This window comes from Sander vitreus, chromosome 10 (assembly GCF_031162955.1).
Source record: "Sander vitreus isolate 19-12246 chromosome 10, sanVit1, whole genome shotgun sequence".
Lineage (NCBI taxonomy): Eukaryota > Metazoa > Chordata > Actinopteri > Perciformes > Percidae > Sander > Sander vitreus.
In genome coordinates, this window is record NC_135864.1 from 15,347,331 (window position 1) to 15,367,948 (window position 20,618).

At 43.5% G+C, this 20,618-nt stretch overlaps 3 protein-coding genes across 4 annotated transcripts; 1 reads left to right on the forward strand and 2 right to left on the reverse strand.

The window, feature by feature from the left end:
• Positions 1-1,795: 1,795 nt before the first annotated feature.
• Positions 1,796-3,350, reverse strand: map1lc3cl (microtubule-associated protein 1 light chain 3 gamma, like). Its single transcript, XM_078261395.1, has 4 exons — positions 3,203-3,350; positions 3,049-3,104; positions 2,813-2,919; positions 1,796-2,570 (listed from the first exon to the last, which is right to left on the reverse strand). The coding sequence occupies exons 1-4, from the start codon at positions 3,258-3,260 to the stop codon at positions 2,381-2,383; spliced, it is 411 nt and encodes a 136-aa protein (XP_078117521.1). The 5' UTR covers positions 3,261-3,350; the 3' UTR covers positions 1,796-2,380.
• A 2,040-nt stretch (positions 3,351-5,390) lies between these two features.
• LOC144524325 (uncharacterized) lies at positions 5,391-17,139 on the forward strand. The gene is made up of 4 exons (XM_078260494.1): positions 5,391-6,102; positions 11,948-12,167; positions 13,221-13,454; positions 13,560-17,139. The coding sequence occupies exons 1-4, from the start codon at positions 5,836-5,838 to the stop codon at positions 16,079-16,081; spliced, it is 3,243 nt and encodes a 1,080-aa protein (XP_078116620.1). The 5' UTR covers positions 5,391-5,835; the 3' UTR covers positions 16,082-17,139.
• An 85-nt stretch (positions 17,140-17,224) lies between these two features.
• ttc9c (tetratricopeptide repeat domain 9C) lies at positions 17,225-20,121 on the reverse strand. 2 transcript variants are annotated; one of them, XM_078260496.1, is made up of 4 exons: positions 20,011-20,121; positions 18,771-19,132; positions 18,253-18,435; positions 17,225-17,793 (listed from the first exon to the last, which is right to left on the reverse strand). In XM_078260496.1, the coding sequence occupies exons 2-4, from the start codon at positions 19,105-19,107 to the stop codon at positions 17,636-17,638; spliced, it is 678 nt and encodes a 225-aa protein (XP_078116622.1). In that variant the 5' UTR covers positions 19,108-19,132; positions 20,011-20,121; the 3' UTR covers positions 17,225-17,635. The 2 variants fall into 2 exon arrangements, with proteins under 2 accessions (XP_078116622.1, XP_078116623.1); XM_078260497.1 differs by having other exon boundaries at positions 18,771-19,109; positions 20,011-20,116.
• Positions 20,122-20,618: the final 497 nt, after the last annotated feature.

Below are 20,618 nucleotides of genomic sequence, written 5' to 3' on the forward strand. Positions count from 1 at the left end.
ACTTCACCCTAGCGCCTGTGAGCGAAAAAAACACCCTTGCAACTTTCGGCCGGCGGGCCGCCGGCCTCAGTGTCAGGTATCACGTTATAGCAGGTCTCGCGGTGTAACGAATTGCTTCACGGCACTACACACACACAGGAACCGGCTAGCTATAAGAACACGGTAGCGATGGAGTTTTTCACACTATCGTCATGGCTGAGCCGGCAATAAAGAAGCAGAAAGCTAGGAGGAACAGAGAAAGAGGAAACGGCAGACTGACCGAGCGAGGAGTCAGACACAAGTAAACATAGGACCTGCGTTTTCAGAATGGAGAGAACTGAGACAAACAGAAGCCTGCGAATCTGATGCTGACCTGACCTTGCTGTTGTACTTGTAAGTATCTTTGGGATAAACTCTGTTTAATCTTTGTATTTCTTGTTATTGTGACCTCAGGATGTTTGCTATTGTCTGTAAAGGTTTTTATTATGATTGCTGTCTGTTACGGGCTTACTAGCTGTCTACCTCAGTGGACATGGCTCCGTGCGTTTGCCGGCTTCTATGAAAACAAATGCACATGACCAGAGGGAGAAGATGGGAGGGGGGAGAGTCGCCAATGAGTTTTTACAACAGCGTTGCCAAATATCTTCTCCGAAGCTGTAGGGGGAGCTCTATAGAGAAACGTGCGAGCAGAATGTGAGAAAACAGCGAAGAAATTGCCAAAACTGCATAGCGTCCCTTTAAGATTATTTTTTGGGCATTTTAGGCCTTTATTTATAGGACAGCTGAATACATAAAAGGGGAGAGAGAGGGGGAATGATATGCAGGTTAGAGTCAAATATGCGGCTGCTGCATCAAGGAGTAAACCTCTATATATGGGCGCGGGCTCTACCAGGTGAGCTACCCAGGCGCCCCTCTGGTAGCTAGTTTATGCACAAAATCTGCTATCTGCAAGCCAAGCAAGCATGTCATGCCTTTCAAACATAAAAGCGGCAGATACTAGACTGCACTAGGGCCTGCCTTAAGTACTTTACGCCACTGGGGGCACTTGTATGTGTGTTTACAGTACATCTGAGTACAAGTAGTCTCGCTTTGCCAGACCTTCCTTCACAGCACTGCGGAGGAGGGTCTGGCTAGTCCACACAGCATTCCGGGATGGGAGAAAAACGTGCTCTGGTTTATTGCCATTTCTTTAAACCAATCACAATCGTCATGGAGCCGCTGCAAAATATCCTCAGGAAGGAACTTGTTTTAGGGGAACATGTGTACGTTCAAAAATTGTTTTAGTCGTGCGAGAGAAAACTCAGATTGGGCAGATAGTCTAGCTCTCAATTTACCCTGCAGAGATCTGAGGAGCAGTTAACCATAGTCCTCATAAATCCACCAGAGTTTAAAATTCCAACACAAACAAAACGGAAGGTAACCGACATCTGGCTGAAAAGAGTGAAATCCGACTTCCAAGTGCACGGTAAAATCACTGGATTTCAAGTGTAACAACACCATAGCTTCAACAGTTAATGTAGTGAAGCCTTAACCACCCTAAAAAGCCCTAAGATGTTATGAAACAATGTCTACTTTTGATGCTTTAATTTAACTTGAAGGATTAAACAGCTTCTGTGTGGTTTGACAAAATTCGAAACCCATTCAAACTCTATTCAATGACCTAAAACATCTGGAGTTCAAACTAAAAAACATAGCTGTCACCTAAAAAAGTGACATTTTGAAAAGACCATCTTTTTCATAGCAGCAAGCTAACTTTAAATATTTTATAAACTATAGGTAAATATCACACAAAGTCAATAAATTAAAATGATATTGATTTATTTTTTGCTCTACTGACAGCCGGATACAGAACAAATCATTCAGCATTCAAGTGACATCCAGGTTTTCAATGAGGGCCTCAAGAGTCCAGAGCATAGTTTCACATTTTTAAGGAAAGGACGAGGATGAAGTGGCAATCAAAGAAAGGAGAGGCGACAGGGGGAGATAAGTGCTAAAAAAAGGAGTCTGATTACATGCAAGACATTGACCCTGTTTGTGTAGAGTGAAGAAGGTGGTGGTTTTACACTAAACTGGAATTCCAGCAATGTATCTGAAGATATGAACATGTTTGACCAGCAAAGACATAGAACAGACCAAGAAAATCATCTTTTGGAGAACTATTGCATCTGTATTGAATCTCACAACCACTCTGTCTAAAACAAAGACATCATCATCAGGGTGAGTCTTGTCCAGGTGGCAGAGCATGAAGAAAAGAGTGATTTGCTGCATTTGAATGTCCAGAAAGTGTCATGAGGTAGGCTGCAATTCAGGGCTTAAAAGAACTGGACAAAAACAGTCTCTGCTTGCCTCTTTTTTCCTCCAGTTTGGTTGTGTGGTTCAGTTAATTATATGTGCTTCAGGTTCAGCAGGGCGGTCTGGTTGCTGTTTGAGGTGCTCCGAACATCTCCTGCGAGGCGTAGGTGATGTAGAGGAAGCCGTCAGTGTCACTGTAGCGGGAATAAACCTCCCCCATGCTGGAGGACATGCAGGACATGCTCTTCTCTGCCACTAGGAGGAACAGAGCCTGGGTTGAGTCCAGGGCAATCTTATTCCTGAAAGAAAGAGACAGTTGGAGAGGTGGAGAAAGGATGAAAACAACAACAGATTTTTAGGACAAAAAAGAGAGTATGAGGGAGGCAGGAAGAGAATAATGGCACACCTGACAGCTTGGGGGAGAAAGTGGAGAGAATGGAGGGTTGGCTTGAGAAGAAAAAGTCTAGAAAACTCCAAAACAAGCTGGTTGAGAAGTAAGGTCTATTGATTCTACGAACACACAGTGTCACAAATTATTTACCTGAGCAGGCAGAGGAACTGACCCAAGGTGAGCTCGAAGGGAACCAGGAATTTAGTTTTGTCCAACAGGGGGAGAGTCTTTTCACGGAGGTAACGTTCAACAATGACCTGAACACAAAAAAACACATCTGGGGTAAGCTGCTGGTGCCATCACACACACACACACACACACACACACACACACACACACATAAAGTGTGATTAAATGTTTTATATTTGTATGGAAAATCAACTCACAGGCAATTTGTTGGGGAATTTTGTCCGAATGCTGCATACTTCATCTTTTCTTGTCTCTATAAAGAAATATTTTATACACATTTCACACTTTTAACAAAAGCATCAATACGGTGTGAGCTCAATGTTTTAAAGCAAGCAACAAAATGTGACTTACCGAGGCATTTCCTTTGCTTGAAGGGCATCATCTCCATAGATTTCTCAAAAGGAGCCATGTTTGTTTGTTACTTGGGGCAGTTTGCAGAGACCAGCGGTGATGGAGGCGGCGCAGTGGTCTTTCCCAGGCTGACAGTGAAGTCCCCTCGGGTGGAAGTCAACAAACCCCACTGAGCTGCTCTGACCGCTGGTGTTTTATAGAGAAGGAGCTGGGAGGAACTGAAATGTGACACCAACAAACAAAGACACACTCCTGGTCCTGGTGGGCAGTGTAAATGCACATTCACACATACTGGTTATCTCACTGGGCATTCTCACATCTACTGGTGATATTGGGTGCTGCTGTGTAGACAGGAGTGTAATGAGGGCAGCCCACTATGTGAGGAGCACAAACACCACATGACATAATTCAGAGGAACCTGGTGCCACTGCCTTTATCATGAGGTTTGAATGCTCTCCATTCAACTCTGACCTTTGACCTCACTGTTTGATAGCCATACCGGCCACATTACAACTGTTAACTCTTGTTTCAGAAATGTCTGAGAATGAGCGTGATCAATAGTAACACTAAGTGGAGTGTTGACATGAAGGCATGGACGGATTATGCCCCTGTACACAGACATGCAAAACGCCCTAACATCTTTACCAAGAGCCAGACTTTGTGATGCGTTTGCCTCTTTTTTGTTGTTTCCCATCTCTTTGTATTCATTACACATCTCTCTATGGTTTTGTGTTTTTTTGTGGTCATTTTGCATCTCTTTGTAGAAGTTTTTTGTCTCTTTGTAGTCATTTTGTGTTTCTTTGTGGTTGTTTTGCCCCCTTTTGTAGGTATTTTGTGTCTATTTGCAGTTGCTTTGCATCTTTTTGTAGTTGTTTAATGTATCTGTGGTCATTTTGCATGTCTTTGTGGTCGGTACTTGTCTCTGAGTGATATATTGCAGGCGAAGGCCAGGGGGGTGGGGCCCTGACACTTTGGGCCCCTGACACTAAAACATCAATTCGGTTTCAATACTGGGGCTCTCACAGGTGCCGTATCTCCAAACTGTTTTTCAGTATGTTAATAATAATAATAATAATAATAATATTTCTGATGTAGATGTTTAAGGATATAATGCAGTCAGGACTAGAGTTTCACTATATACGCTCAGTTGCCAGTTTAAGGGTACACAAATTAAAGCAGTCTGATACAACAACTCTGTAATAAATCCTTCACGAAAGCTATAATGCTCAGTTTTGAACTGTGTGATCATTCTATGTTTCTAAGACTTTGTGCTCTCCACTGTCAATAAACCAGCAACTGAATGTACATAATAGTTTAACTCAGATGAGTAAAACATTTTGAGCCAGCAGCCTGTGGAAACATAACCAGGGACGATGCTCTGTTGTGGATGAAGATCACCCTCTGCTGGTTGAAAGGTGGCTCAAGAGCAAAATGCACTGCACCTGTCTGACATGCAGAATAATACAGAAACATAATTGCCTAAATAATCCTCCTTTTTTTATTGAAGACTGTATGCTTTTTTTCTTACTTTTTTTATTTTTATTTTTTTAATTTGTGGACAGTTTGATATTCATAAATGGTAGGACTTTAAAAAAGATTTTAAAAGAATATAAATGCAGTTGCTACTGATTCACTGCCCTGTGTGCCAATTAGTTCATGGTAATTTGATTCATCACAATCACAACTTTATTTAGGATTATGCACCATTTGAACACAATATAAACTGAAATAATAAAGTTTACATACAACTACATTTTCACCCCATTCCCTTGAAAAAGCCAGGGCCACGTAAATAAGGAAATTATTATATTCTATTTCTGCTGCAAACCTTTTTCACAGAAGACCTTATGTCTTGAAAAAGATTTGTTCCCTAACTAAAGTTGGGGTTTGGGGGGGCCCTGGGGGATCCTACTATAGCCTCCATTTTCACATTAAAACTATAGTATTGTGTACAAAATGATACTATAGCGTACTACAGAGCATGATGAGGTCACTTTGTAACCTCACTATGGGGACACTGTAGGAATGTGAGCATTTGTCCACTGGCATCCTGAACAGTGAAGTTGGACACTCAGGGGGATATTTGCATAGGCCTACGTCCATTCGAAAAACTTCCCTGTCCAATCGGTGTGCAGCTCTGGTGCAGCGGCTCCTCCTCTCCGCTGCCTGCTCCCACATGTAACGCTATCACCCTCCGTCTGTCTGTTGTTGCATTGTCTCATAGGGGACACAGCGTACAAGAGAACAGCGCCATGGTAACTCCGTTGGACCGAGAAGCTTATAAGTGACATTTAAAAAAGAGAGGATTGTGTCAACAGGAAATGAAGACATGGCTCGTTGATATTCCCTCAGTGTACCGGTGGATTCGTTAGTTCTAGTCTTGTGCCAGTCAGCAGGGCTGCCTGAAGCTGTAGGCTGTAGCTGCATGGCACGTTAGAGATGGTGATTATATTTCCCCTATCGCATTGATCCAAGCGGCTAAGTAGGCTACTATGTTGCTATCGCTCGTCCGGACCTGTGTTGCTCTACCTGGAGCTGCACCATAGCCAACTCGTTCGTCTCGTCCATTGCACGGCAACTGAGCGGTGGTCAGCGGTGCGCCTTGGTTCCGCCTGCCGGGCACTCCGACGAGGATGGCCGGCCGCCGCGGCTGCGTGAACTCGCTCTGGTCGGGCACTGAGCGCGTCCGCATCGGAGAACGCCTCAACGCGACGCTGGCCGGGGTGCTGGAGCTGGAGCTGCTCAGGTGCAAACACCTGGACATGGTGGACACCGCTCTGGAGCACCGAGCCTCCACTACCGCCAACGCCGAAGAGCCACGGGCGGAAGAGGGGAGCGGAACCTCGGAGAGCGCCGCCTCGGAAGCCAAGCATGGCTCTGCGACATCCCGCAGGCAACAGGTCAGTCAGTGCGTCTGTCACGGAGCTCTACATGACGAGATTATTAAATATGGATGCGGGGATGATGGTGATCTGCCAACAAGCCAGTCCCTCTGCGCCTCAGTAGACATATTGTATCGCTGCCTGGCGGGGCATGGCTGTGCCGAGGGCTGAACACCCAACTGAGTGAGATGATGCCAGGGACCATCCAAGCATGCCCGATAATTTTCCACATCAGCAGTGTGTGACCGTCACATGGAGCAAATGTCATGGAGGTCAGGGTACCAGGACCAGCTCCTGTCTGGCTGGCTCTGTGCCCTGCCTCAAGGTTAGAAAAGAGGATGTGGTGGGATAGGCGCTAAAATCAGGTGCAGGCATTGTCACACAAGCCAGCAACCAGACACTGCTGCAGTTTTTTTGTCTCTGGCCGGTAAGCTCATCAGCTGTAAAGGTCACTTTGGCATCCAGTTTGCATTCAAATCACTCTGATCACAATATGAAGGTAGATTCCGTCACCATAGGTCATCTGAGCTAATGCTCCAGTGAACTGTGACTTTCTTCACAAAGGTTAGGATGGGTGATCTTCAAAGACACACATACAATTAACCCATTTCCAGTCCTAGTGTTGAGAATGAGGGGAATGTGGGTTGACATGTAATACAGGAGGCCAGGATTTGAACAGGTCCCATCCTGGAGGCCTGGATACTGGGGCTGTCTGGTCTCTTATTAGTGAACATGAACTACATTTGAACCAGTAAAGTTATCAAGATGAAAATAATCTGTTGGAAATGAGAGGATAAAGATGCCTTAGAGTGCATCCAACAAGATTTTCCGGTTAGAAATGAGAGACTTAATGCATGATCTAAAATGGTCACTGGCAAGACAATATTGAATCTATAGAGCTGAAAAATTAGAGGAGGTCAATTAGAGGATTGACAGCGACTATTTTGGAAAGGAATATATTTTGGTTTAGGAGTGAGCAATCTAAAGCTGTCACCTTGGGCACTGGGAAACTGTGATGGGCATTTTTCTTCATTTTTGTTTTGACATTTTATTGGACAAACTCAAGAAAATAATGGTTAGTTTCAGCTTCAGGAAATACAACAGCCTGTTATGTCCTTTTTTTCAATCATAGGGCACCAATTTTAACAATAATTGCACCATTCCACCACATTGACAGCCTTTTCTATGAAATAATACTCCTTCAAGCAGTGAAATTGCTCCTTAAGATCAAAATATCAAAAAAAAAAATAATACAGACTTTTTTCTATGAACCTAATTCACTGCATTGTACAAAGAGTGCAGTTATGTTATCTCGAGATCATTTCCAGATTTGACAAACCAGTGACATGACACGTTCGTGTTGTGTTCAGGGTCTGCTGCTGTTGGTAGTTTTTCTACCTCAGAAATTAAATCCTTGGCTGCATTAATATCCTTTTATTGTTTTTCTGAGAAAGTAACAGACACTTCATCCTGATCACTTTGCACACAGTGTATTTACACTGTGAATATGTGTGCCGGATACTACTGTAATGAGCCGTATTAGTCAACAGCTTGCAGCACATTAATACATGTACGAATGTTCTGTCTAAATCAGGCCACAGTTGAGGTCACCTTTTTGCAGAACAGTGTATTTATTTGAAACGATAATTACAGGCTTGCACTAAAGGGAAGATAATAATAATAATAATAATAATAATACAATCTGTTTTCATCAGTGCAGGGACAGAAATGTCAGTCCCATCTGAGGGCATCTCCATGGAAGTGTGGCTCATAATGTGCCGCTTTTCTCACCACCCACCTCCCAACATCTCCTCTGTAGTTCCCCCCATGGTGCTGAGATATCCCATTGAGAGGCCAAGCAGCATTGCTCATTCTCACCTCTGAAGGGAGCTGCCAGTGTAGCAGAGCAGGCTGGCACTCTGCCCTCTGCTCGGGCCGACCTCCGCCAACACAAAACACACAAAAGATGCATAAATGAGAGACAAAACAAGACAAATAGTTGTTCTTGTTGTTGCAAAAGTGACCACATCTAGTTTAAAGCAGATGTTTATTTACTACCATCAACACATTCTGTTCATTTGACCTGGAATTCATTACTTACTGCTTTGACAAACGCAGGATGTTCTGCTTTTCAAAATGTAACTATTTGTGTGAGCTGAGGATTAGATGACTCACAACATAATGTGCTCTACTTTAACACCAGCGTTGTTAATTTTTTTGTTTTGCTTTTGGAATTAAACTCTTGAAATGTGATTCACCTTTTCTCTCTAATAGCAGAGAGAGGGTAGGAGTTATGACTGTGCAAATCCATATTTGGCAGGTCTGGATAATGGCTGTATGGAAGTGATGTAAAAATACAATTTGAAATTACATCTTTTCAACCTTGTGATGTGCTCCGGCATTTATGACGCATGCAGGGTTTTGAAAGAAATAATGACACCTCAAAAACAAGTGCTTCTTCAACATTGTTTGTGGAAAGAAAACACATTTAGTTTGTATGAATATGTTTCAGTATCATAAGTGATTCAGTTTTAGGGTTGCAAATCTGTTTTTATAAGTAGACCCAGCTTTGATTTCCAAATGAAGTATTCTACATGTTTTGTATAAACTAGAAGTCGACTACTTGTTTGTAACATTTTAATCTTGTCACACTTTTTAGCAACTCTTCTTGCCTTCAGAATTGGTGTCGAGGCCAAGTTGTTGAAACACTGATTCTTGCCGTTAAGTATTGAAAAATAAAAATCTCCTTACTGAAGAATGCACACAGAGGAAAGGAGTGGGGGAAGGTGTGTGCTGCAGAGCTTCCCTTACTTCACATATACAGAAGAGCTGCAGCAATTAGTTGAAATAATTGATAGACTTGAAATGAAGCAGCAACTCCTTTTGTTAAGTGAAATGTTTTCATGTTATATACCCAAATCTACTGGTTTCAGCTTCTCAAAATTTAAAAATGACTTGCCTTGTCATTTCTTGTTATCTTGGGGTTTTGGGCTGTTGATCGGACAAAACAAGGCATTTGATATCATTACTTTGATCATTTTCCACAGTTTTCTGCTGTTTTATAGACCAAATGTCTAATCAATTATTTAAGATAATCAGCAGCTGAATGGATTCTAAAGATAATTGATAGTTGCAGCCATAATACACAGTATGTGTATGTGTCTCTACACCAAATGCAGTGCTGTGTGCACTATTACTGAAGGCAGCCTGTCTTGAAATTAGGTTTAGTATTGGAAAGCATCATCTTACATGGAGAGCCATTACCCTGACTTGTGGAGTGAGACAGCTTTTCTCTTGGTTCTTGTCTCGGGATCCTTTTAAGCTCACCGGGGGAAAAAAACAACTCTACTCTACTTTTTATGTGCAATGAAAGATTCACCTGAATGTTTCAGAAAAGCTGGAGAACATATCACTCCACTCGGCTGGCGAAGATGAAGATGCACAACGTGGGCTATCTTTAAATTTCAATACCACATTAATAATGCATGAAACAATAAACACTGCTCTGTAGAACAAGCAAGGACTTCTCACCAAACACTCACTCCTGTTTGACCAAATGACTCTGCCTCAACATGGCAACCGCTGCCATTTGTCTCGCTGTAATGACATAATGCACTTATTAAGAGGAGGTATGTTGCTTGTGCAGCTGCGATCGCTAGCATTATTGTCCAATCGACCCATACATTTTCTTCATATTGTTCCAGAGGGGCTGTGCTGCTCCCTCACATGAAGCAATATCGTATTACAGAGCTCTGAGCAGACCCCCACCCACTTGTCTGTCCTATGATTTGATCATGCAGGTCTCTGTGTAACATTATATCCTGTAATGTGCAGTGCATTATATTGTTGAGGAATTATATTGAGGAGATGGACCTTTTTGCAGATATATATATATATATATATATATATATATGATATATATATATATATATATATATATATATATATATATATATATACACACACACACACACATTCAAGGGACTTTTTAAAGGGTTAATTCATATCTTTAAATAGACTTAAGTTGAGGCCCATACAAGTGCAGAATGATAAACATATGTTCTTTTATGGCAGTAAGAAAAATTTGCAGTGAGTGGGAATTAGCGGCAGAACAGACAACAGTTCATACATGCGAGCGAGAGTCACAACAAGCCTGGATTGTGTGTCCTCAGGCTGAGTTAAACATTTCGCCGAGCCTGTTGTAGTGTTGTGGTTCTGTGTGGGAGGAGAAGTGAGCGAGAGTTAGAGAGCGAGCAGCTGTAGCTATGGTGAGCACGGGGCGGCAGGCTCGAAGGATATTACAGAAGTGTGGGGGTGGGGGGGGGGGGATTATTTGTCAAGGGGAGTGTGGGGGAGGTGGGGGTCCTTCAAGATGCCCTTCTCTCTCACCCGGCAACCGCTCACCCACTCCCCACCTCACCCTCCCTTTACCGCCTTCACTCACTCAGTGACTCACTCTCTTATTTCTCTGTCTCTTTTTTGGTCCCTCTCACTCAATCTTTTTTTATTTTTTTGGTCACCCACTCGCCTCGACTCACTTTAAAATCCCTTGGAAGTAAAAAAAACAAAAAAGAAAGAGAAAAAAAAACAGGACAGGAGTGAGTGGAAGCTCCTAATTCACACAGAAAAAGAGTAAGAAATGAAAAGAAGTGGGAGAAAGAGTTACAGACTTTGACCGGTTATAGGCTAAGTCTGTAACTCTTTCTCCCACTTCTTTTCCTTCCTTCCCTTTTTTCTCCTCACTCCATCCCCCTTCCCTTCTGCCGCTCCGGCTGCTCTTTGTTACGTCATCTGTCTTCTCCCATTATCTTCTGAATCCCACCCCTCTCTCCTGTCACCCCAGCAGTGAGTCACTACCTGTATTGTTTCCTCAGTAACAAGAGGATTGATCAGTGCCACTCACAGTGTTCTGTTGTCTGGGCTCGATCAGTCAAATGCAGGGGCACCTCTTGGCTGCTGTCCTGGAGGGGTAGGGGATTTGTAGGATAATTGGAGGAGGGGGGTTCCTCCACCAAGCGCTTACTAATCTAGCAAATGGAGGCACTTTGCTTTACTTAACTGTGTGTGTGTGTGTGTGTGTGTGTGTGTGTGTGTGTGTGTGTGTCTGTGTGTGTGTCTTCCGGTCAGCGGTTTGACGTCACCAGAGTGTGTCTGGTAAATGATATAATGGATGTACATACATGTCTTTTCACACAGGTCTAACTGTGTCTCTACTCTCACAAAGACAAGCAGTGCCAAGGAGTTGTGGGTTTAAAGCAGTGGCTTTATTGTTAATGGTGTAAAGTAACTTAGTACATTTACTCAAGTACTGTACTTAAGTACAGTTTTGAGAGGTACTTGTACTTTACTTAAAGCTATAGTGCGTAGTTTCTGTCTCTGAGGAATTCTAAGTAATGACAACAACACTGTCAGCGTATATCTACATGACACAAGCCTTCCGTGATTAAAAAAAAACCCATGATGGACTCTTCAGAAGAGGTAATTGTCTTCACTCGAGTTTCTGCACGCGAAAGTCGCCGGATGACACAATCTTCTGAACATAGTCATACTGAGAAATACAGAGAGAGTTGTGTGGAGCTGATAGTCTTAATTAGCTTTGTAGCAACTCACATGTCATTTTTCTGTATAGTTGTAAATGCTAATTTGTTTCTGCACTTATTTGATTCTTGTAATTTGGTAAAATGATCTACACATGTTTTTACTTGGTTGGCCTTTTTATCCACATCACCAAACGTTTTATTTCCCCAGACAAATATGTACGTGCATATAATCATAGTTACAGTATTTAGATATTGTAGTCAAAGATATTTGACTTTGTCAATATTGGTCAGCCCTCACCTGTCACATGTTTTGTTTTTATCAGGTGCCGTCTCCCTCAGATATAGTGGTATTGCCCTGTCAGAGCAGCTCAGAGTACTGTGGCAGTAATTCAGGGGATGGGACAGTCCACTCCTCATCTGGCAGGGGGAGTAACTCACGCTGGTCTACTCTGTCCTGGGACGCCCCCTCTGACCTGCTCTCTCCACCAACACCAGACCCCAGTGGAACGGTCCATCTGGACAGTGACTCCAGACCTAGTTCAGGTAAACACACACACACACACACACACACACACACACACACATTGTGTGGTCCACAGCACTGACCTGAACAGTGACCAACGCAGTTTGTCACCATCTGATATCACTACAGCTCACCTTGTGTAAGAGAAGCCCCATTAAACATTAACCGTGTTCTTTTTTACTTTTGTTTACTTGCTCTTACTCTGGGACTTGGCACTGACTCTCTCTTTTTCTCTCTTTCTCTGTCAACTTTTCAGCCTTTCTTGCCAAACTCTTATCCACTCCCATTGTAACTGTGGTCTCTGTATCACTGCACCCAACTCAGACATTCCTCTCCCTGCTATGCACTCATGTATGCCTTCTTTTATACTATTTTAAGTAATTCAACTCAAACCTGAAAGATTATTTTAGGTTTGAAGTTAGTTTCATGCCTTATATTTATTCCTCCAAATCGTAAATTATAATGTAAATTTTAGTGATATTTTTTAAGCTACTGCAAGTGTTCACAGCTCTTTCTGCACTGCAGTACCTTCATGTTACTTGTTAGTCAAACAGTGGATCCACTACTGTGACGCCTTTTTCCTGGAATTTATGTTACTGAAGTTTGAGTTTCTATAGGTGACGTCTTTGTTTAGCTAAGTAAGTTTTTACTGACCTTACTAACTGTCTTTATATACATCCAAACAACACTAACCCTTTTGCTCCAGAAAACATAATTTCCTTTCTCAGGAAAGACCTACCAGACAAAGAGTTTATGAAACTGCAAGCAACATGTGTATGAAATAGTTGGATGTTTTTTTTGTCACTGTTTTTAAATTAAATGTAACATAACAAGTAGTGAAAAAATAAATAACGTCAGTAACAGCACAAAATAGGAGTTGGCTAAGGAATAAGTACACCCCCTAATTTATAGAATTAATAAGAAATACAAATGAAACAATGGTCTTTAGGCACCCCTGTTTCCTGGCCTTCATCATTAGCTCCCCTGAGTATTATAGGAAATGATTGGATTTTGTCGCTTAGATGTTAGCATACGCATACATTCTGAATTTATTTTCCTCTCTTCCTCTCAAGGTTTCTATTCAGTAAGCGGGAGCTCGCTCTCAGACTCTTGCTACTCTGTGTCCAGTGACGCTGCTCAGGGAGGATCGGCGCCACCGGCCAGACCCCTGAAACTGTGGGAGCATGTCCCTCTGTCTGCTGACAACACTGACATCCTGTGGTCAGAAGGTGCAGTGCAGCAACAGCAGCCTGCACTGCAGAGCAGCCAGGAAGACGCTGAACCAACAGAAGGGACACCAGCTTCAGGTGAGCTGGACAATAGATCCATATCATTAAGAGATTAATGTAGAAATATTATGGAATGATGACCTAAAATAATAAAAAATGTTCTTCTTCTCTCGTCTCTTACAGTCCAAAGTGACATTGAAGCAGACGGTCTGAGCTTTCTGTCTGACCTGTGCTCAGGACTCAGTGACTCCCTGATTTCTTCCCTCCTCCCACTTTTCGACCCCACCTCCTCCCTCCATCCAAACCCCCAGCTGGACCCTCGCTACTGCACCGACCTGGTGTCCCGTCGGACCAAGGAGGTGTACCCCTACCCAAGCCCGCTGCATGCCGTCGCCCTCCAGAGCCCCCTCTTCACCTCGCAGAGCCAAGAGCAATCGGCCTCTCCGAGCCCTGAAGGACCCCAACTAGATGAACCACAAGAGTCCAACACTGATCCAACTCTGCCTCACCAGCCTCAGCAGCCTGGCCAAGCTTCTTTCACCCAGCTGGAGCAATACATCTCTCGACTGGCTCGCCAGTACCACAGCCGGGTAACCTCCTCCACTTCCGATTTCACTTCAGCTGCCACCCCTGGTCAAGTCAGGCACAGAGGCCTTTGTACCCCTGGCAAAAATCACGGTTCGACCCAGTCCCTTTCTGCCTTTGAGAGCCGCAGTACACCCTCCACCCTGCCAGGGGGCAGCATCACTCCCTGTAAGTCGCTGCTGGGAAACTCTGCCAGAATCAGCCTCAGCACAACTGGGAAAAAAGCTACTAGAAATTCAATCAACCTAGGTAACCTTCCTTCAGCAACCGGAGAGGACTTGAACATAAATCTGCATCTCAACCTCAACTTAAACCTGACTCCTGGTTTAAATTCTAGCCGGGGACTGGTGGACAATCCCAAAAATGGCAGCTGTGGAGCTTTGAGGAGCGACATTTCTTCAACTTCCACGGCCTCTGCTACATCACTCTCCTCGACTACACCCACCCCAGCACTTAGGGCTCGCCCTCGCATTTCAACATGTCCAAGCAGCCTGAGCCACCGCAGTTCCCTGGAGGTCACTTCAGGGTCTGGACCCACTTCTGGATTTGGGTCATCTGTATTCTGTCGCTCAGTAGACTGGAGCAGCGGTGCTCCACCTGAGACTGGGCCATCAGTGTTTGGTTCAAACTCCGGATCAGCTCCAGGGTCTCAGCGCAGTAGTTTGATCCAAGAGTCCAGCTCCAGTCCTAAGTTGAGCGAAGACTCCCCCATGGTGGGGGAGATCTCACGCCTCTCTGGCCTCTCTAGGGCTGTTGTGGTGGGATTGATGGAACAAGGTGTGGAGCTGGATATTGACTGCTTCCAAACGGATCCTGCAGGTGAGGTGAGGGGTCACAGTAAAACCCACCTGAAAGCCCAGACAGATCATTCACATGATTATACTAGACTAACCGACCTAAATCCCCAGAGACCCATACAGCTGTCTCTCAGTGTCACCCATTCTCCACAGTCTCAGTCTAGCCTCACTCCTCCTCTCTCACACTCCAGTAGCCCCATACACCCCTATCAGCCCATCCATATTCCATCCTCCCACTACTCCTCACAATGCCACTACCAGCAGATCCCTTCCCCGTCTGACCTTCCCTCTTCCACTGCCTCCTCCCCTGCCTCCCACCCCACCACCAGAGGTCGTTCCCCTCCTCGGCCTCTCCAGCCATCTCCTCTGGGTGCCACCCCGCTCTCTGTTTTCCGACGGGATGCGCCTTTCCAGTGCTCCCTGCCTCGCACCAATACAAGGAGCTCTCCTTTGGAGCATGGCGGTATCCAACCAAGGGGTGGATCACTTCGGCAGAGTGGGGGTAGTGGTGGGTGTAAGAGGGTGGAGGGGGAGGGGCTTTATAAAGGAAAGCATGCCTCCCACAAGCTGATCCGGGCAGCCACAGTAAGCAGCTATGTCAAGAGAGATGACTATAGCTCTGTTTGGGCTGGGGAGCAGGAGAGGGAGCGATCAGCAGTCCAGACGCCCAGGAAGACCTCCAACAAACTCTGGAGGGGCTTTGACGGACGCCTCTGGAGCAAAGAGTCCGAAAGCGAAAGAGAGGAGATGGACAGAGCTGAGTATGGCTATGGATGGAGGAGGAACAGCGTTGGAAGCTGGAGGAGGGAGCATCGAAAGATGAAGGCTTCATCTAGCAATAATGACAGAAGGCCAAAAGTAGAGAACTCCCCCATCTTCTCAAAGAAGAAGGGGAAGGAAGATGGGGAAAGACGCAGCACCAGCCTCAGGCTTTCCAGGAGGGCTTTGTTCAGGAGTGAGTCCCAAGGCTTGCTGGTGTCTCGTAACCACGGCGAGGAGCCCACAAAGCGGGCACACTGGGTCTCCTCATTAGATGTGGGGCAAAGTGGCATGGGCCACAGCAAAGACGAAGGCATCAGACTGCTGAGAGCAAAGGAGGAAGACAAACGCCTGTCCTCCACCGCCAGCCTCTTTAACCTCTCTCGCTCTCAGAGCCTGGAAGGCAGCTGCCATTCCCTCTCCCCTCTCTCCTCCCCTTCCTTCTCTCCATCCCCTCCTTCACGGATGTCCCTACAGCGCTCTCGATCACTGAGGGACTTGGGGAGGAGAGTGTTTGGCTCCATGAGGTCCCTGAGTCTCAAACGGAAGCCATCCAAGAAGTGACACATGTACAATAAATAACCATCACAGTATATGCATCTTCCACGTGTTAAGTTCAAAACACCAGTGATTGATGAGTGGTTGGTATTATATTTCATGTAAAAGGAAGTGCCATCATTTTAAACTTTCAAAGACTTAATGATTGATTAGACAGACACACTGGTTTTATAATACTGGCCATAAGATATCTGCCAGTCCTTTAATCCACTACCAATATGATGGAAGTTCCTCTCAGGCACATAGTTTGTGAAAAGCTATTCATTTTGCTCTTGGCTCACATCATTCATCTTAGTAATGTTTTTGTACATTTTTAAAGACAGACTCTTTTTATAGCCTCACAAAAAAACTACAAAATGTCTGTCGAATTTCTTCAAATAGGTTCTGCAGCATAATTACAGTGCGTTGCAGCCAATTGATTTCGCTGTCTCCCAAATTCTTTCCTCATCGACAATGCATTAATTGTGCACCCTACAGTAGCAAGCAAGAGTGCTGTAGGGTGCAGCGTGGTCCACAGATAAATGTCAGTGAAGAAAACTTAGGTGACAACTTCATATAGGGGTGAATAATTCCTTTTAGGAGCTGGAAAGAACTACAAACCTTTTAAAATGTTTATTAGTGTGGGTTTCAGGGGAGTTTTTCAGTGTGTGAATGCTGTTTCAAAGGATGTAACATCTCAACAGAACTCTATTCTGGGCTAAAAGTAGCCCAATTTAAAGATATTGAATATGAACTCATATTGGCTATAAGCAGAATCATCCTGTCACCATGAGTATGAATATGTATAATGTACACTCCCCTTCTGCATGCTGCTCTGTGACTTGTTCAGTGATAATAGCTATTGTGAGAATGTGATAATCCTCTGTTTATGGGCAACAGTGCCTCTGAAGTACAATCATATTGGCCAGATAATGACCAAAACCAAGCAAATACTCTTTAACTTGATATTGTGCTCAGGATTTTCAAATACTGAATGATTAAAATATTGAAGTTATTTGAGACAAAGTGTGGCTTCTCATGGCTTACAATGAATAAAAGAAATATATGTATAACTAAACTTGTACTCTGCCTGAAATACCTGTATTCTATATAAACTTTTACAATCAAATGAGTTTAAAAAGAGACATCAGAGCTTGGACGTTATTTATAAAAAAAAATATTTTACTTGAAAACTCACAAAATCAACATTCACAGCACTGACCAGACACCTGTAATCATGAAGGCATAATCAGAACTTTGAGTAGTGCATGACGAGTCTCACTTTAGCTTTCAGAGGCATTTTTCTGAAATATCCAAACTGAAATACAGCTCTGCTTCCGTGTTGCTAGGGAACTAACTTCCCCATCCTCTTCTTTCTATTTTCAGCAGCGACATCTTTAGTTTCCTATTGACCGCTTCCCAGTAGTCTGTATACTTGCAGTTCTTACTTTCCTATGCTCACCTAAAGGAGACACAGCATTATTCAAGATGTGTCAACATTCTTCAGTTGGTTTGTGATCAGTTGAGGATGAACAGTCTCTCTCAGTTTGAGGCTTCATTTGGTGGGTTGAGATGGCAGGCTCAAACTCCTTCACCAGCTCCGTTGGTTTCGTTAATCCCTTCTCCGGAGCTGCTCTTCAGGCTAGTGGAAAACATGCCTCGGTACATGGCCCTCTCTTTTTGCAACTCTTGATTCAGTTTTTCCTCAGCCCTCTGCAGATGTTTCCTAACATTGGCATCTGAGACGGAATAATATTGAAGTTTTATTTTGGAAAGGCATACTTTCCTTTATCCCACAGGTGAATGTTAGGAGAGAATCTGCAGGATATATTAGATACTAGAGACAATACATTCTCACAAATTCTGTGACAGAGCCAGCTAAGTCTTAGCAACAAAGCGAATTTCCCAAAATGTCGAACTATTTCTTTAAGGTAATAAATAACATTTCAAAGACAAAAGCATCTTGACAAATCTTTTTCTTCTTCTAAGGGCATTTTACTATTTTAAGTGGTTATCAAATATGAAACAGAATATATACATTAACTGTCCACAGAGAAGGAAGTCTCACAAATAACAACCAATGGGAACTACGTACTCATTGGAGATAAATAGCCATCTAAAATGATTTGTGAAAACATAACAGACATATTGGCCTAAGCCTGCTGTGAACGACCCTGATGTGCTGGCTCTTTTCTTACCATTAGGCTGCTCTCTGCAGGCCTGGATGAGGTACTGTTTGGCAGTCTGTGCATCTCCCATCTCCAGAGTGGCTACTCCTGCCCTGTACATTGCTTTGACATCACTTGGTCGCCACTGCAGCACCCGCAGGCTGTAGTCCAGCACACGAGAATAGTCAACACTCTGTCTCTGCAGCAAACAGGCTGAAAGAGATATGTTTGTACATTTATAATACTGTACATACTGTACCCAGCTGCCAATTTCCCTCGTAATGCAATCAATGAAAATGCTCTTGTTAAGGAAGTCACCTCTTTGGAGCGTCACTGAATTGCAGAGGGATTTGTTGGTTGGGCATTTTCACATTGAAATGATTATTAGGACTCCATATAAAACTAGTAACTACATGGAACTACTTAACTTATACTCTGAATAGTTTTTTGAAGAGCTACTACTTGAATAGATTTTAACAGATATATTTAAGTCAAAGCTAGTACTCTTTTCCCCCCTGGACTTTGCATAGTTGTGATGTTTTATCTACCAGCTAAGTTGTTGTAGCAATCCACTTGTGTATTTCTCAGAAAAGCCTCCTGTTCAGGTGCGAGAGCAGGTATCTCAGGTCCAAACCCTTTCACTGACGCCATCACATCAGAGTCGAGGCCTCTGAGGACCAGCAGAGCTCGGTGATAACGCCCGATGGCTGAGCGAACGTTTTTCTCCCTGTAGAGAGCATTCCCTTCTGTTTTCATTTGGGCTGCTTCCTCTAGCAAAGTCCAAACCGGCTTTGCAGAGGTCTGTTGGTGTCCAGAAAAGCTTGGTTCTGCTGCTGCAGCTGCTCCCTTCACATCCAGACTCTCATCTCCTCTCCCAGCCTCCATTTCTGCAGGAGAGCTAGCTAGTTAGCTGTTGAGATCAATATACAAATACTGGTTTAAGTGAACTTTATAATAGGCACTGGTTTTAAACGTCAAAGTCTTCCAACTTTATTAAATCTAAAATGTATTGTAATACTAAATTGCTGAGATGCCCCTTTAAATTGGATTGGGTATCTCACAGATTGACCAATCTACATTAAATACCAAGTTAGTCATTGTCATTATGAAACAGATAACGTTACAGAACAATATAATGAAATTTAGCTCAAGAGTAAAAATAATTTTGGTGTAGACGTCTTCAATACACATAATCAGTTCTACACTGTATGAGGTGTACGCTGGTTTCAGCAATTATCCTGAGTTTAATGGAAGACAAGGTAAGTGGGGTAACGTTACTAACTGACTAGTTCCATGCTAACGTTAGATGACAAATCTCTGCGTCGACCTGCCTCTCTGGTGAGTTATGTTTCGTATTGATGTCTGAGAGAATTTCGTTAATATTGCAGGGTTTGTGTATCAGCACTTTGAGGACACTTAACGTTAAATGCTGTGCAGCGCTGGACATATCGTTAGATCTGCCAATGCGAAATTGTCAATAATGGCATTGCTAAGAAAAGTTAGCTTCTTTCGACACGCTTTGAGTCAAAACTCGGGTTTGGCTAGGAAGCAGCCGTCATAATTAGAAAACGGCATTTTGTACATTTTAAACTGACTTTAACGAACGTCCAATACCGTTTCAGCGGATCGTTAACGGTTTGTTACAGCTAACCGAGCTAGCAAAGTTAATGTACCATGCTAACTTCACATACTCACACACTAGCTAACGCTCATTCTGTTCAATTGAAGAGCTCTAGTTACACATTTTAACGGTTTGGTACATTAAAGCGCGATGGATAAATTAGTCACCTTATACGCCACTGATAAGATAATCAGCGGACAGCTACTTCTTGCAGTCGACAATCATTCTGCTGCTATAACGTACAGGCGCTTCCTTGTTTTCTTAAGAAGTGGTCAAAACTTCAACTTTACGCAGCGTTACTGCCTCAACAAGGCCGAACCAGGAATTACCAGTACATAAACACTAAATATGCTCTCTCTTTCCTTGGGTTATGTGCACTATAAACAAACTGAACTTTACATTTGATGTTAAACACACCTTACTTGAAAACCTTATTATGTTAAGTGGGGCAACTACATACCAATGTAAGGGTGTTTACGCTGTATACACTAAACTCAGACATAGGCCTAATAACTAATCCAACTTATTTATTTTTATAAACCACATTGAGGGTTTGGGATAGAATTTCTGTTGCTGGATGGGTGCTGAGACTAACATAACACACACAGGCACTGATTGTAACCTTTAACATAGGTATCTTGTATCAGTAACAGGTTGAAATGAGCACAATGTATGGCAAAAATAATGGTATGCAGGTGGACAAATACCTGCTTCCATCCAGCTAAATGCAGGCCCATCCAGCTAAATGCAGTAGATGTCACAACAAAAGGGAGGG

What these genes read in the sequence shown, in the direction of transcription:
- ttc9c (XM_078260496.1), bottom strand. Translation starts at nt 19,107, where the DNA reads ATGGAGGCTGGGAGAGGAGATGAGAGTCTGGATGTGAAGGGAGCAGCT. An exon ending in TTGCTACAACAACTTAGCTG is followed by an intron (nt 18,436 to 18,770) that starts GTAGATAAAACA and finishes TATCTCTTTCAG; the next exon opens with CCTGTTTGCTGCAGAGACAG. An exon ending in CTGCAGAGAGCAGCCTAATG is followed by an intron (nt 17,794 to 18,252) that starts GTAAGAAAAGAG and finishes ATTCCGTCTCAG; the next exon opens with ATGCCAATGTTAGGAAACAT.
- map1lc3cl (XM_078261395.1), bottom strand. Translation starts at nt 3,260, where the DNA reads ATGGCTCCTTTTGAGAAATCTATGGAGATGATGCCCTTCAAGCAAAGG. An exon ending in AATTCCCCAACAAATTGCCT is followed by an intron (nt 2,920 to 3,048) that starts GTGAGTTGATTT and finishes TTTTGTGTTCAG; the next exon opens with GTCATTGTTGAACGTTACCT. An exon ending in CAGTTCCTCTGCCTGCTCAG is followed by an intron (nt 2,571 to 2,812) that starts GTAAATAATTTG and finishes TCTTTCTTTCAG; the next exon opens with GAATAAGATTGCCCTGGACT.
- LOC144524325 (XM_078260494.1), top strand. Translation starts at nt 5,836, where the DNA reads ATGGCCGGCCGCCGCGGCTGCGTGAACTCGCTCTGGTCGGGCACTGAG. An exon ending in CGACATCCCGCAGGCAACAG is followed by an intron (nt 6,103 to 11,947) that starts GTCAGTCAGTGC and finishes TGTTTTTATCAG; the next exon opens with GTGCCGTCTCCCTCAGATAT. An exon ending in TGACTCCAGACCTAGTTCAG is followed by an intron (nt 12,168 to 13,220) that starts GTAAACACACAC and finishes CTTCCTCTCAAG; the next exon opens with GTTTCTATTCAGTAAGCGGG.